This window comes from Schistocerca piceifrons, chromosome 6 (assembly GCF_021461385.2).
Source record: "Schistocerca piceifrons isolate TAMUIC-IGC-003096 chromosome 6, iqSchPice1.1, whole genome shotgun sequence".
Taxonomy (NCBI): domain Eukaryota; kingdom Metazoa; phylum Arthropoda; class Insecta; order Orthoptera; family Acrididae; genus Schistocerca; species Schistocerca piceifrons.
The window spans coordinates 147,271,223-147,287,029 of record NC_060143.1 but is presented as its reverse complement, the minus strand read 5'-3'; the positions used below and the strand labels follow the sequence as shown (position 1 = coordinate 147,287,029).

The following is a 15,807-nucleotide window of genomic DNA, read 5'->3' as shown; positions in this document are numbered from 1 at the left end:
AACTTTTATTAGTCAGTGAAATAATGTATGAAATACACATAATTTAGATAGCAAAATTTCATTCTTTCAAGAAAAGTAATGAATGTTAACTGTTAAAAATGGTGGGTGATATGACTCTTTTGTTACCATAAAACCATAAAAAGCACACTAAAAATCAATGAAAATAAGCCACTCTCATTTTTAAAAGAAATTGTTAATCTCCATAAGAAGATGGAAGAAATTTGGTTTAAACTCACCTATTACCACAACAAAGGAGCTATTCAGTTTCACAGACCTAGGCACAACGAAACAGAACTTTATGTACCTGGGCCCACTATGTAAGGCTTTGAAGCCACTGTATCAAGACCCCTATTTGGTCAAAGGATGGAGTGACAGGATGTTGATTGATCCTCTGGGTAAAACAGGGAAATAAAGTTGCATCCATCAATCAGCTTAAAGTGGCATACATTGGTACCAAAGGTGTTGCCAAATCTATGGCCAAAAATGTACAGGCTCAGGTGGATTTCCTCCCCCCAGCAACTCAGCAGGCAGACATGTGTGACACACTATGACAGATGTCAAGACAATGAGGTACTGACAGCAAATGTGGTTCCATAAATGAATCCAAATCTACTGTCAAATGGCAAAAATTTCTTTCAAGAAGTTCCAGGTACAGGGCAGGGGGATGGGGAAAGGAGATGGGCTGTCAGTGCCCCAAGATTCTACTCAGTGGAATCAACAACACAATTACAGAAATGTACTGGCAACACAATGACACATTACCTGCAGAGGATTAATATACACATAGCCTTCAACCCATCTGGATGTTAATATAACTAAAGTTATATATGAGGGTCATCCACAAAGTAAGTTCCGTTTCTATTTCTATCGTGGAAGCACTATGATCACAGTTCCGAGCATGTGTGGCAGTTACTCTGACTCAAGGAGAAGACATGTACACCATTTTCAGATTGCTGCTGTCAACATGTGCTTTGTAGTGCTTCTTCATAATGTCAGCCATAATTGAAAATGCCACCATGTGTGAAATCAGATCTGTGATTCGTTTTCTAAATGCAAAGAAAGTTAAACCAAAGGAAATTCATCAGCAAATCTGTGAGTTTTACGGACAAAATGTTATGAGTGATTCAATGGCTAGAAGATAGGTCAGACTGTTCAATGAAGGACATGATCAAGTGCACAATGAATCTGTGGTTACTGATGAACTGGTTCACACAATTGAAGAAAAGATTAAGCGCAACCATAAGTTTACACTTAGTGCCCTTGCTATGGAAGTTCCGCAAATCTCACCATCACTAATTCATGAAATTGTTACTGAAAAACTGAAATTTTGAAAACTTTGCTCACATTAGGTACCCAAAATTCTTACTGAACAACAGATGGGCAGTGCACTTCAGTTTTTGACACACTACAATGAAGAAGGTGATGGTTTTCTTCCTCAGAAGGTCACGGGGGATGAAACTTGGGTATCATATGACACCCATGAAACAAAACGGCAATCAGTGGAATGGAGGCACACTTCATCCCAAATTAAGGTTAAGACTAAGCAAATCTTGACACCTCGAAAAGTCATGTGCACCATTTTTTGGGACAGAAAAGGCATTTTGCTGATTGATTTCTTATCACAAGGCCAAACAATCAATGCACATGGTTACTGTGAAACCATTAAGAAATTGCACCGCACAATACAGAACAAGCGCCGAGGATTACTGTCAAAAGGTGTTGTTTTTTCCACAATAATGCCTGAGCACACACGGCAAATATGACCAAACAACTCTTACGGGAATTTCACTGGGACACGTTTGATCATCCTCCGTACAGCCCAGACCTCACTCCTAGCAACTTCCTTCTCTTCTTACGCCTAAAATTTGTCCTTGGTGGTCAACGCTTCAACGATGATGACGAGCTGAAAGAACTTGTTACCACATGGTTGAATGAACAGGCGGCAACCTTCTATGAAGAAGGCATACAAAAACTTGTGCCATGCTATGACAAGTGCCTACAAAATTCCGGAAGTCATGTAGAAAAGTAGTTTAACAGTTGTAGATTTTTGTACAATAAATACTTTTTCTGTATCTGTACCCATTTGTTTTATATAACCAAACAGAATTTACTTTGTGGATGGTATTAATAAGCAGAACCTGCCACTACAGGCATCTTCTGTAAAGTATACTAACAATAAAGTATGACTAATGCTGAAATACTCTTACTTATAATTATATGAATTACTTCTCAGTTAATTCAAATTGTTACTTCATTATAATACGATCTCAATGCTTATTTAATTTTAGTGTTTTTATAACCATGACGAGTGTTCTCAGTCTACTTAGTTTTAAGTTCAGACTTTTTTTTCAGCTGCCATGCTAGCGGCCTGAGAGAGTGCCAAGTGGAAAATGAAACATCAACCAGGTCAAAAATTAGTGAACGAGAAAAGAAACAGGCTGCTCTTCCAATCACAGTCTTTGGACTGGAATTGGTATGTATATACATCTGCACAAATATCAGTGTCTAAATTTTCTTGATTTCATAAGCAAAAATAGCGTGGAAATTGTAAGGAAATTTTTAATTGATATGTCTATATAATAAAGTCTTTTTGGTGCTGATGAAGTTTTCTACTTCAGATTCTGTTTACTAGGTTATATTTCACCTCACTATGTTTAACATGGTTCATTAATAAAAGAGAAGCTAATGGAATAGGGACAAAGAGATACAAAGAGGAAGAAAAAACAAAAAACAAAAAAACAAAAATGATGACGAATTGTGAACTTTCATTATTACTTAATCAGAGCGTGAAAAGCAAGTAAGACAAGAAGAGAAGGAAGCAAAACACACCCACGGAAAAAATGAGAGACACGTACATTCTGCATTTTGTTAGAAGAAGGAAGTGTTCCATGGAAGGATATAGAAATCACATTATACTTATGGCATTAGTCAAAAATGGTTCAAATGGCTCTGAGCACTATGAGACTTAACTCCTAAGGTCATCAGTTCCCTAGAACTTAGAACTACTTAAACCTAACTAACCTAAGGACATCACACACATCCATGCCCAAGGCAGGATTCAAACCTGCGACCGTAGCAGTCGCGCGGTTCCAGACTGTAGCGCCTAGAACCGCTCAGCCACCCAGGCCGGCAGCATTAGTCATCTGGTTTACATTCATATTGACTGTATCTTTTAAATAATTTTCCACACTTATTATAATAAATTCTGTCTGATTCCACTTCATGTTTGAAACATACATTGTATATGGGAACTGCAAAAAGAATGAATTCACATAATAAAACATTATCTATTCAGGACATATCTCAAAAGACAAAGCTCCCAGAGATGTTGTTTTAAACATACAGAGGAAAACACACAAGGAAGGCCTAGTTTTAACAACCAGAGGTTCCTTCTTAGGGATGAGAGCAGAGGAATAAGTCAAAGACTGGTTTGGCATGGATACATCTACAGCTATATGATTATTCTCCAATTCACAATTAAGTGCCTGGCATTCGGTTCATCAATCCACCTTCAAGCTTTTTCTATACTGTTTCACTCTCAAAGAACAGTGCACAGGAAAAACAAACACTTAAATCTTTCCATGCATGCTCAAATTTCTCTTATTTTATTATGAAGATCATTTCTCCCTTTGAAGGTGGGTGCCAACAAAATATTTTCAAGCACTGAGGAGAAAGTTGGTGATTAAAATTTTATGAGAAGATCCTGGTGCAACAGAAATCACCTTTGTTGTAATGATCCCCACCTCATTTAGTGTACCATGTCCATGTCACTCTCTCCATTATTTTATGATGATACAAGATGAGCTACCCTTCTTTGGACTTTTTTGATGTCCTTCATCAGTCTTATCTTTTGCATGTCCCATGCCAAACAGCAGTACTCGAGAAAAGGACAGACAGGTGTAGTGTAAGCAGTCTCTTTAGCAGGCCTATTGCATTTCCTAATTGTTCTGCCAATAAATCACAGTCTTTGGTTTGGTTTCCCCACAACATTATCTATGTGATTGCTCCAATTTAAGTTATTTGTAATTGAAATCCCTAAATATTTAGTTGAATTTACAGCCTTCAAATTTGTGTGATTTATCATGTGATAGAAATTTAGCAGACTCCTTTTAGTACTCATATGGATGACTTCACACTTCTCATACCATGTGTCACACCATACAAATATCTGAAACATAATATGGATGTGGCGACTATCGACCAAGTCGCGGCTAATATCTTTGTTTTTGGCAAGCTCTTTGCCCCAGTCTGTGGTCGCGCGCGAAAGTGTACGGACGTGTACCGAGAATTCAGAATGTAAACAACTGTATATGTGTGCTTACGAGAAATAAAAATATTGTTTATTACATGTGGTGTAGCGTGCATCATTGGATTCGGCAACCCTACAACGCTTACCCATACTGGTGACCCCGAATTTTGTTCGCGAGTGCTACAACGAAATCTTATACCGTCGAACAGTACACAATGGAGCGCTTGCCGCCTGCTACACCGACCACGTGCCAACTAAGTGTTCCAACGGACGCTTCGGCATGGTTTTACAATTATCCACCGGGCGTCCGCAATAGCTCTACGCAGTTTCCGAACACATCGATTAGCTGTACTCAACAGGACAGTGTTTATACAATTCCACAGCCACGTGTTCCGAGTGCTCAACAGCCGACACAATGTGCTCAAACCCCAGTGACTATGTTTACAGGTTTCCCAAGTGCAAGTGTGAATTTTCCACCCGAATCAGTGACTGTACAAATCGAGCCGGACGCTCAAGACAGGAGAGTTCATATTTCTGCCGGAACTCCGGATTTTGCACCAACCCCCCCTACACCACCAGCGTCCGCTTTACGAGTGTTTCCGACGGCACACGCCGTTCCTGCCGCGTGTGTTCCACAAACATTAGGTGATTTTAACTATTTTAATGCACCTGTAGGGGAGGGGCCCAGAAACTGTATTCCGTCGTTCGCCGCACATCGGTCGACTACGGTCGATTCTACCGCGCCGGTCCATTCTACGCCCGTCAGCGTTACTCCGTCGACCGCTCGATTCGTTGATTTCTCGACCAAGGTCGAGCCAGCCGTGCCTACCGTGCCGCGTGCCACTGACAGTGGCGGAAGCTGGTGCACCGCTACTGCACCTGAGACAATTACGTTGCAGAACTATGGACAGGGAGAGACAGTTTCTGATAAACATTTATGTCAAGACTTTCCCACCCGTTGGCCGAAGCTACCACCCCTTCGCAAGGATCACCCACGCACATGGTTTACCTTGGTTGACCACGTCCTGCAGCTACACGGCGTCGCCGACGACAATTCGAAGTTCCTATGCTTACTGTGTCACCTCCATGACGAACTGGATCTGATCTGCGACATTGTGGCTTCGCCCCCCGCTACAGACAAATATGTGTTCGCCCGACGCACCATCCTCGAGCGACTATCCACATCGACAGAGGAAGCTATCCGCCTCATCAGTCAGGAATCGCTGGGATCCAGGTCCCCGTTGCAACTCTGGCGTCACCTCCGCGCTATGATTGACACGCATCACATGCCGGACATTACACTTTGGACCATCTGGTTGCTGAAACTTCCCCCGCAAGTTCAACTTCACCTTCTACATGTAACTTCAGCCCCACTAGATGCCAAACTGAAGATCGCAGACCAGGTTTACAACATTCTGCCCCCCCCCCCCCGCATGCCCCCCCAGGGTGCCCTCAGGCCTCAGGGGTTGGCACACCTGCGTGGCAGTTCCCATCCTGCAGTACAGAGTGCGCACGACTCGCTCCACGCATGTGCGCGGAGCCAACGCCGCCTGGCAACTGCCGCAGTAACTCCTCTCCTACCAGCACTACTGCAGCGTCACCATCGGAGGGAACTACAAACAAGTCCCCCTCCACTGCCTCTTCGACCTCAACCAGCACGACGGGCGACGCCACGCGCCGCCCCGCTTGGTGTTATTTCCACTCCCGCTTTGGCGACGCGGCTAAGAACTGTCGTTCTCCATGCGCGTTCCCAAACTAATAACGCGACCCAATTCAGGCGCTACGGGCCGCGTTGAACCGCACAGACGCCTATCACTAAATACTTCTTCTCCTCACGCGCCAGGACGCTTGTACGTGAAAGATGCAGTGTCTTGCCTTTCATTTCTAGTCGACACGGGGGCCGAGGTTAGTGTGATACCTTTGTCCGCAGGTATTAAATTCGAGCTTCAGCCTTGCCCCCCGCTTCGAGCCGCCAATAATTCCCTGATCCGCTCTCATGGAATAACGAATTTAAGCCTTAAACTGCAGGACATTAATACGCCCTTACAGTGGACTTTCGTTATCGCGGATGTGGATGAACCCGTGCTTGGGGTAGATTTTCTCTTAGCCCACGCACTGTCACCCGACCTACAACGAGGTACACTAACCTTTAACTCGGGAGACCGTACCACCGGTGCAGATATCTTACCCCTCTCATCCGAAAGCGCCATTCTGCTGTGTGAGCTAGCGGAAACTGCTGTTGCAGTGCTTTCTCTTAGATCACACAACGACGAACTTCGGGACAGCAATGAGGCCCTCCGCTTATGCATCGCCGCCGTGCAAGCCAAGCTCACGGACGCGCGTAAGCAGACCGCCCAGCTGTCGCACACGGCCACGCCCCCAACCCCCGCACCACTTCCTCGCACCTGCAGCCGACGCCACGTGACATTTCTACTGCCGGACGGAAGCTGTACCCGCGACGCTACCAGGTACCCCACCGAGCTCTTCGACAAGGACTACCAGTGGATCACTGCCACTGCTGCTGAACTGCCAGCCTTGGACACACACACGTGTGCATTACAGGTTAGTCACAGTGCAACGGGTGCTGGTCCAGCATCCCCATCGGTGTTCGCGATCAATAACGGTACTGTCCACAGAATAAATACCACAGAAGGCCCACCGGTACGTGCAAAGGCTAGGCGTTTAAATCCGGAAAAACTTAAACACGCCAAAGCTATTGTTCAGGAACTTTTAGATAATAAGACTATCCGCCCTTCTTCTAGTAGTTGGTCGTCACCCATTCATTTGGTGCCTAAGAAAGATGACAGTTTCCGCCTCTGCGGTGACTATCGGGCGCTTAACGCCAGAACAATTTTAGATAATTATCCCGTCCCAAATATTCAAGACTTTGCTTCCCAGCTGCATGGGGCACAAATTTTCAGTGTAGTCGATTGTCATAAGGCGTACCACCAACTGCCAATGGCACCTGAGGACGTTGAAAAGACTGCTATCATCACCCCGTTCGGGTTGTTCGAGTATTTGTTTATGCCATTCGGCCTTAAAAATGCTGCACAGACGTGGCAACGGTTCATCGACTCGCTGGTTGGAAAACTGGACTTTGCATATGCGTACCTGGACGACTTGTTAATTTTTTCTTCCTCCCTCGAGGAACATGAACAACATTTAAATACAGTGCTCCAACTATTAAAAGCAAATGGTATCGCAGTGAACAATACTAAGTCACAACTCCGCCGCACCAGTGTCACTTTTCTGGGCCACAGAGTTTCGGGCGACGGCATCCGCCCCCTAACTGAACGGGTGGAGGCCATTAGTACGGTGCCTTTGCCCAAAGATTTTCAGGGCCTCCGCCGCTTCCTTGGAACGGTAAATTACTACCGTAAACATATTCCCCGCGCCGCCGACATACAAGCCCCACTGACGGATGCCCTCGCAGGAAAAAACACATCAGGGTCTCGGGCGGTCACGTGGACTCCAGATATGCGTCGCGCATTTGATAATCTAAAGTCAGCCTTACAGACAGCTGTTACGCTTGCTCACCCCATTCCTGATGCTCCCATCTCGCTTACTACAGACGCAAGTGATACAGCAGTGGGGGCAGTACTTCAGCAATCCGTGGGTTCTGTTGTACAGCCGCTCAGATTTTTCTCCCACAAACTGACCGCTTCCCAACGTAAATGGTCGACCTTCGACTGGGAACTGTTTGCTATTTACGCTGCTATCAAATATTTCCAAGACGATATCGAAGGTCGCCATCTCGTGGTATTTACCGACCACGAGCCATTGGTTTACGCTTTCCGTAACCCAGGTAAGGACTCATCCCCAAGACGTTTTAGGCATATGGACCTTATATGTCAGTTTATGAATGACATACGTTACGTCAGAGGCGCAGACAATGTCGTCGCTGATTTTCTGTCTCGGGTGTCGGTTTTATCTTCACAACTGGACCTCAGTGAGCTCCCTAAATTGCAGACAGAGGATACTGAACTCGCAGCATTGCGTTCCGATATCAAAACAGGACTCAAACTAGAGTTACGGACGCTTCCTGGGTTTTCATCACCCATCTGGTGCAACATTTCAACAGGACGCATACGCCCGGTGATTCCTGCACCTCTCTGCCGGGACATATTTAATAGTATCCACGACTTGGCACACCCTGGCATTCGCGCCTCCGCACGTCTGGTATCTGAACGTTTTGTTTGGCGCGGGGTGATAAAACAGTGTCGCAGTTGGGCACGAGCATGTGTGGCTTGTCAGCGCGCAAAAGTAGGACGTCATGCACAGCCCCCCATGGGTACGTTCGATGTGGCAAAAAGAAGATTCCAGCACATACACATCGATATCGTCGGGCCCTTACCCCCCTCAGGCCCCTTCCGTTACATACTGTCCGCAATTGACAGGTTTACCTGCTGGGTAGAGGTAATTCCTCTCACTACTATCACAGCCGATGCAGTGGCCCGAGCCCTGCTGTTAATGTGGATCTCGCGCTTCGGCTGCCCAGTCTCTGTCACCACCGACCAGGGCCGCCAGTTCGAGTCTGCCCTCTTCCGACAGCTTTGTGAACTGTGTGGGGTGAAACGATTTAGGACTACAGCATACCACCCCCAGAGCAATGGGCTTGTGGAACGCTGGCACCGAACGCTTAAAGCTTCCCTGATGTGCCACGGAGGTGAGTGGGCCGATGCCTTACCATGGGTAATGTTAGGCGTTCGGGCCACGTACAAAGAGGACCTTGGCGCATCCCTGGCAGAGGTACTGTATGGAGAACCCCTCACACTCCCAGCAGAGTTAGTTGAGCCTTCACTTCCTCCAGATCAAATCTGCGACTCGACATTCGTCGGGCAGGTCAAGGAGCTAATTGCTAACATCCGCGTGCCGCCTCCTCGACCACACACGCCCCCTCCCGTATTTCTGCATAAGGACTTGGCGTCGTGCACTCATGTCATGGTGCGTGATGACACCATCCGACCGGCACTCAGACCTCCATATACGGGCCCGCACAGAGTCATATCACGGCGTACCAACACGTTCGAAGTGCTCATTAACAGCATGCCTCAAACGGTATCCGTCTGCCGCCTCAAACCTGCATGGACTCTGGGAGAACTGCCCGATACCCCTCCCAGTCAGACCCCATCCCCTGCTGCACCCACCTCGCATGAGGCATCTACCGACAGTCCATGGATGAGTGACGCCCATTCCCACACGTGTGACGTTCCCCACTCCCAGTCGTGTGACAGTGCTACAGGTGCGTGTGACATTCCTAGGCAGAGTGATGCGTGTGACGACTTACCCTCCTACAGGCAGCCCCTCGCCTCTCCCCTGTTAGGATTCAGTGATGTATCAGGGACCAGCCTCAGAGCGTGTGATGTCACCGATGACGACTCGTGTGGAGATTCTGTCAACCCGTATCAGGAAGTGGTAGTGAATGTCAACACAGATCTTATTTGCAGCTCTAATGTGTTTTTTGTTATGCAGCCGGGTAATGTGTACATCTTCTACGAACAAGCCAGCTTCCCCAGTGACAACTTAACTCACATTCATCTCCTCCAGTCTGTCCCCTTGCCTGTTGGTACTGACCCATCAACGGTCAAAGTCCTACGTACTGCCACAGGCATTCAGATCCGCTATCCTGGCCCCTCACAACCCACCATCCCCTCCCCAGATCCCTCAACTGCTGTACGAGGATTCACCCGGTCAGGCAGGACCATCCGCCCCCCTCGCTGGCTTGAAGACTTCAATTACTAATGTAATGTAATGTAAGGTATGGTTTCTGATTAAACACCCTCTCCCTCCCCCCTGGGTGTTCCCTTTACATGTATGCCCCAATATTTATGTTTGTGCTCCACACTCTAGGGGGGGGGGCTAATGTGGCGACTATCGACCAAGTCGCGGCTAATATCTTTGTTTTTGGCAAGCTCTTTGCCCCAGTCTGTGGTCGCGCGCGAAAGTGTACGGACGTGTACCGAGAATTCAGAATGTAAACAACTGTATATGTGTGCTTACGAGAAATAAAAATATTGTTTATTACATGTGGTGTAGCGTGCATCATTGGATTCGGCAACCCTACAACGCTTACCCATATGGATAAGGAGATAGATCACTCAGACACAAAATTAAGAGGAAGTCACATGATGCATAGAGATTGGGATGTGAAACTTGTGATAACTTGCATAATACTGAGCCTGTGTTGAATGGGAAATTTTAGCAGGAGAATAGGGAAAAGTTAAGTGATTTCTTGTGTCTTTTGCATCAGCATTAATCAAACCAAAATTCACCTCTTCAATGGCCATGGGCAAGATGGAATGATTGAGAGGTGAAGACAGGCAATTTATTAAAACAACAAAAGACAAGAAACACCATTAAATACAGGGTCTCAGGGCGCTTGGACTGGGCAGATATGGAAGAAATAGGGTCCCCGTGAAGCTGGTGTGTCAGTTAGATCTTCATTTGGCCATTTTCCGTGCAGAGTTGGCTGTCAGATGCCATCAATCTGCAGTGCTGTGTGTCATGGGTTGCCAGTTTGTCCATCAACCCTGGCAGTGGGCAGTGCATGGCAGGTGACTGAAAGCTGTCATGGTTAAATGGCCTGTTCCCTTTGTGCAGGCCAAGAGGATTAGTGCTGTGGTCCATGGGTGAGAACTGCATGGCTTACACATTCACAATTTACGTAGTAGCATTAGAAGCGGTCAGCTCTCTGGTCAGAAGAGTTCCAGGCCAGGTTTTTTTAAAAACAGAAAATTGCACTTACCAAGTAATGATCCTAGCTCCTATGGAAGTAGTCCCCTTAGCTACCTATACACAGTCGCCAAGGTTTTGGAGGTCTTGGAAGCAAGCAGGAAAATTTTCAACTGCAATGCTTGTAAGCTCATTTCTCACAGCCCATTGAATGTCTGCAATATCTGGATGATCTCGTGAAAAAAAGAAAAAATTGCAAGGCAAGAGGTTGGGTGAACATAGTGGATGGGGGATGGCAATAACAGAACATCTGGCCACATACTCGGTAACAGATAAAGCAGTATGGAGTCTTGTGTTGTGTGCAGTAAGAACCATTCTTGAGGATGCCTCAAATTAGGTCAGTGATGTTGAACTGCTTGTCCCAAACGTTTCAAGACTCTGATGTAAAGAGTTTGGATCACTGTTTGACCTGGAGGAACATACGGATGGCGAACTAATCCTTTACTATCAAAGAAAGTGATCAACAATGTCTTTGTTCTCAAAGATTGTTGTTTGACTTTTTTTAAGGCTGGTGATCCAGGACTCCGCCATTCAGCACTTGTTCATCTACATCTACATCTACATCTAAATAGATACTCCACAAGTGACCATATGGTGCATGGCGGAGGGTACCCTGTACCACTACTTGTCATTTCCCCTCCTATTTCACTCGCAAATACAGCGAGGGAAAAAGACTGTCTGTACGCACCTGTATGAGCCCTAATTTCTTGTATCTTATCTTCCTGGTCCTTACATGAGATGTATGTTGATGGCAGTAGAATCATTTGGCAGTCAGTATCAAATGCTGGTTCTCTAAATTTTCTCAATAGAGTTTCTTCAAAAGAATGTTGCCTTCCCTCCACAGATTCCCATTTGAGTTCTCAAAGCATCTCTGTAACACTTACATGTTGTGCAATCCTAATGGTAGCAAATCTAGCAGCCCCCCTCTGAATTGCTTTGATGACTTCCTTCAATCCAAATTGGTAAGGATCCCAAACATTCAAGCATTACTCAAGACTAGGTCACACCAGCACTCTATATGCAGTCTCCTTTACAGGTGAACCACTCTTTCCTAAAATTCTTCCAATAAACTGAAGTTGACCATTTGCCTTTTCTACCACAGTTTTCATGTGCTCATTCCACCTCATACTGCTTTGCAACATTATGCCCAGATATTTAAACAACTTGACTGTGTCAAGCAGGACACTAGTAAAACTGAATCTGAACATTACAGGTTTGTTCTTCCTACTCATCTGCATTAACTTACATTTTTCCACATTTAGGGCTAGCTACCATTCATCGCACCAAGTGGAAATTTAGTCTGAGTCATCTTGTATCTTCCTACAGTCATTCAACTTTGACACCTTACTGCACACCACAGCATCATCAGCAAACAGCTGCAGATTGCTACCCACCCTACCTGCCAAATTATTTATGTATATAGAGAACAACAGTCATCCTATCACACTTCCCTGGGGCACTCCTGACAATACACTTGTCTCTGATGACCACTCGCTGTTGAGGACAACTCATTGGGTTCTATTATTTAAGCCACTCATATATCTGCAAAGTTATTCTGTATACTCATATCTTTGTTAACAGCCTGCAATGGGGCACTGCGTCAAATGCTTTCCAGAAATCTAGAAATATGGAATCTGCCTTTTGCCATTCATCCATGGTTCTCAGTATACCATGTGAGAAGAGGGTAAGCTAAGTTTTGCATGACTGATGCTTTCTAAAACCATGACATAAGCTTCTCAGTCTTAAGAAAGTTTATTATGCTCAAACTGAGAATATGGTCAAGGATTCTGCAGCAAATAGCAGTTAGGGAGATTAATCCGCAATTTTGCGGGTCCATTCTTTTACCTTTCTTATATATTGAAGTTATCTGTACTTCTTTCCAATTGTTTGGGACTTAGTGTTAGGTAAGAGATTGACGACAAATGCAAGCTAGGTAAGGGGCCAATGTTGTAGAGCACTCTTTGTAAAATCGAACTGGAATTCCAAACAAATCTGTTGATTTATTTGATTTCAAATCTTTCAATTGTTTCTGGAAGTCAGGTATGCTTATTTCTATGTCGCCCATATGGGAGTTCATCCAATGATCAAATGACATATGTTTGTATGGTTCTCCTGTGTGAATGATTTCTGGAACATGAAATTTAAAACTTCGGCTTTTGTTTCACTATCTTCAACTGCCACACCAGACTGGTCAATAAGGGACTAAATGGAAGCCTGAGACCCACTTACAAATATTACATACAATCAGAATTTTCGCGGGTTCTCTGCCAGATTTTTTGCAAAGGTCCGACAGTGCTAGTTGTTGTATGTGTTGTGCATAGATATTTTCACAAATGCATGAATCTCTGTTAACCTATGCTTGTCATAATTTGTGTGCCCCCTTTTGAATCTAGAGTGCAGCAGACTCTGCTTCCTCAGCATCCAGCGAATTTTGTTATTAAACCATGGCAGGTCTTTTCCATCACTCATCCACTTAGTAGACATGTAACTCTCCAGACCACAATTTACAATTTACTTAAACTTTGCCCATAATTCCTCTACAGCCAGGATGGAATGTAACAGTATCGTAAAAAGGAAGTTGCTACTCACCATATAGCGGAGATGGTGAGTCACAGATAGGCACAACAAAAAGACTGTCACTAATATTGCTTTCACCAGTAAGGCCTTTGTCAGAATTAGACAGTAAATGCACACATACAGACTCACGGAAACGCAACTCACCCACACATGACTGCAGTCTCAGGCAGCTGAGGCCACACTATGAGCAGCAGCACTGGCGTTTGATAGGATTAGCAGCTGGGTGGGGGTAAGGAGGAGGCTGGGGTGGAGAGGGGGATGGATAGTAGGGTAGGCATGGCAGACAGTGACATGCTGTTGGGGAACGTGGAGGGACGAGGTGGAAAGAGGGTAGGGCAGCTATGTGCAGTCAGCAGGTTAGACGGATGGAGCGGAGAGGTGGGGAGGGGGGGGGGGGGGATAGCGGAAAAGGAGAGAAATAAGAACACTGGGTGCAATGAAGGAATGAAGGCTGTGTAGTGCTGGAATGGGAGAGGACAATGACTAATGAAGATTGATGCCAGGAGGGTTACAGGAACTGAGGATATATTGCAGGGAAAGTTCCCACCTGCACAATTCAGAAAAGCTGGCGTTGGTGGCAAGGATCCATATGCCACAAGCTGTGAAGCAGTCACTGAAATGAAGAGGTCTGTGACCGGACTAGAGTAAGTGCTAGGGGGAGGTTGTATAGGACAGGTTTTGCTTCTAGGTCTATTATAGGGTTATGAGCCATGAGATAAGGGGCTGGGAGCAGGAGTTGTGTAGGGACGGACGAGTATATTGTCTCATTTCAGGGCATGACAAAAGGTAGTCGAAACCCTGGCAGAGAATGTAATTCAGTTGCTCCAGTTGCGGATGATACTGAGTTACGAGAGGAATGCTCCTCTGTGACCGGACTGTGGGATGTTGTGAGGTAGTGGGAGATTGCAAAGATAAGGCACAGAGATTTGTTTTTCTATAAGGTTGGGAGGATAATCATGGTTTATGAAGGCTTCAGTGAGACCCTCAGTGTATTTTGATCAAGGGACCACTCCTCACTGCAGATGTGATGAGCACAGGTGGCTAGGCTGAATGGAAGGGACTTCTTGACATGGAATAAGTGGCACTGTCAAAGTGCAGGTATTGTTGGTGGTTAGTGGTCTGATATGGACAGAAGTACTGATGTAGCCATCTTTAAGATGGAGGTCAACAACTAGGTCTGAGCAGGACCATGTGAAGCAAATGGAGGAGCAGATGTTGAGGTTCTTGAGGAATGTGGATAGGGTTTCCTCTCCCTCGATCCAAATCACAAAGATGTCATCAGTGAATTTATACCAGGTGAGGGGTTTAGGATCCTGGGTATTTAGGAAGGATTCCTGTAGATGGCCTGTGAATAGGGTGGCATAGGATGGTGCCAAGTGGGTGCCCATAGCCATACCGTGGATTTGTTGTAGGTAATGCCGTCAAAGGAGAAGTAATTGTGGGTGAGGCTATACACACATCAAAAAAGGTTTTGCATCACCCCAGTTCCCAGAAATCCTGAAGATACACGCTGACTGTGGATATTGTATCACAGACACAGTCCCCAAAGATGTAAAAATCCATGCATGAGCAGTGCCTGTTAGATGGTGGGGGTCTGACAGCCGTCAGTTCCAGTCATTCCACCAGGAAAAAGGTACACAGCTTGTGTTGTCTGTAGGTCAGCCATGTCTAGATGGTCAATACCACAGTTCGATTGCGTCTGCCCTGTTACTTTGTGCCAGGAAGGGCTCTCAACAAGGGAAGTGTCCGGGCATCTTGGAGTGAACCAAAGTGATATTGTTCGGACATGGAGGAGATACAGAGAGGCAGGAACTGTCAATGACATGCCTCGCTCTGGTCACCCAAGGGCTACTAAAGCAGTGGATGACCACTACCTATGGATTATGGCTTGGAGGAACCCTGAAGCAACGCCACCATGTTGAATACTGCGTTTTGTGCAGTCACAGGACTTTGTGTTACCACTCAAACTAAGCACAATAGGCTGCATGTTGTGCTACTTCACTCCCGACATCCAAGGCAAGGTCCATCTTTGCAACCACGACACCATGCAGTGTGGTACAGATGGGCCCAACAACATGCTAAATGGACCACTCAGGATTGGCATCACGTTCTTTTCATCAATGAGTGTCACTTATGCCTTCAACCAGACAATCACCAAAGACGTGTTTGGAGGCAACCCGGTCAGGTTGAATGCCTTAGACACACTGCGAGTGCAGCAAGGTGGAGGTTCCCTGCTGTTTTGGGATGGC

The 15,807-nt window shown here is 45.7% G+C and overlaps 1 protein-coding gene across 1 annotated transcript in view; it reads left to right on the top strand.

Moving 5' to 3' along the window:
• The window catches only part of LOC124802828 (centrosomal protein of 104 kDa), a 455,266-nt gene that overhangs the window by 352,858 nt on the left and 86,601 nt on the right, over window positions 1–15,807 (top strand). Inside the window, exon 9 of the mRNA XM_047263836.1 lies at window positions 2,353–2,473. Within this exon, the coding sequence (XP_047119792.1) occupies window positions 2,353–2,473 (121 nt within the window). The remainder of the gene's footprint in view (window positions 1–2,352; window positions 2,474–15,807) is intronic.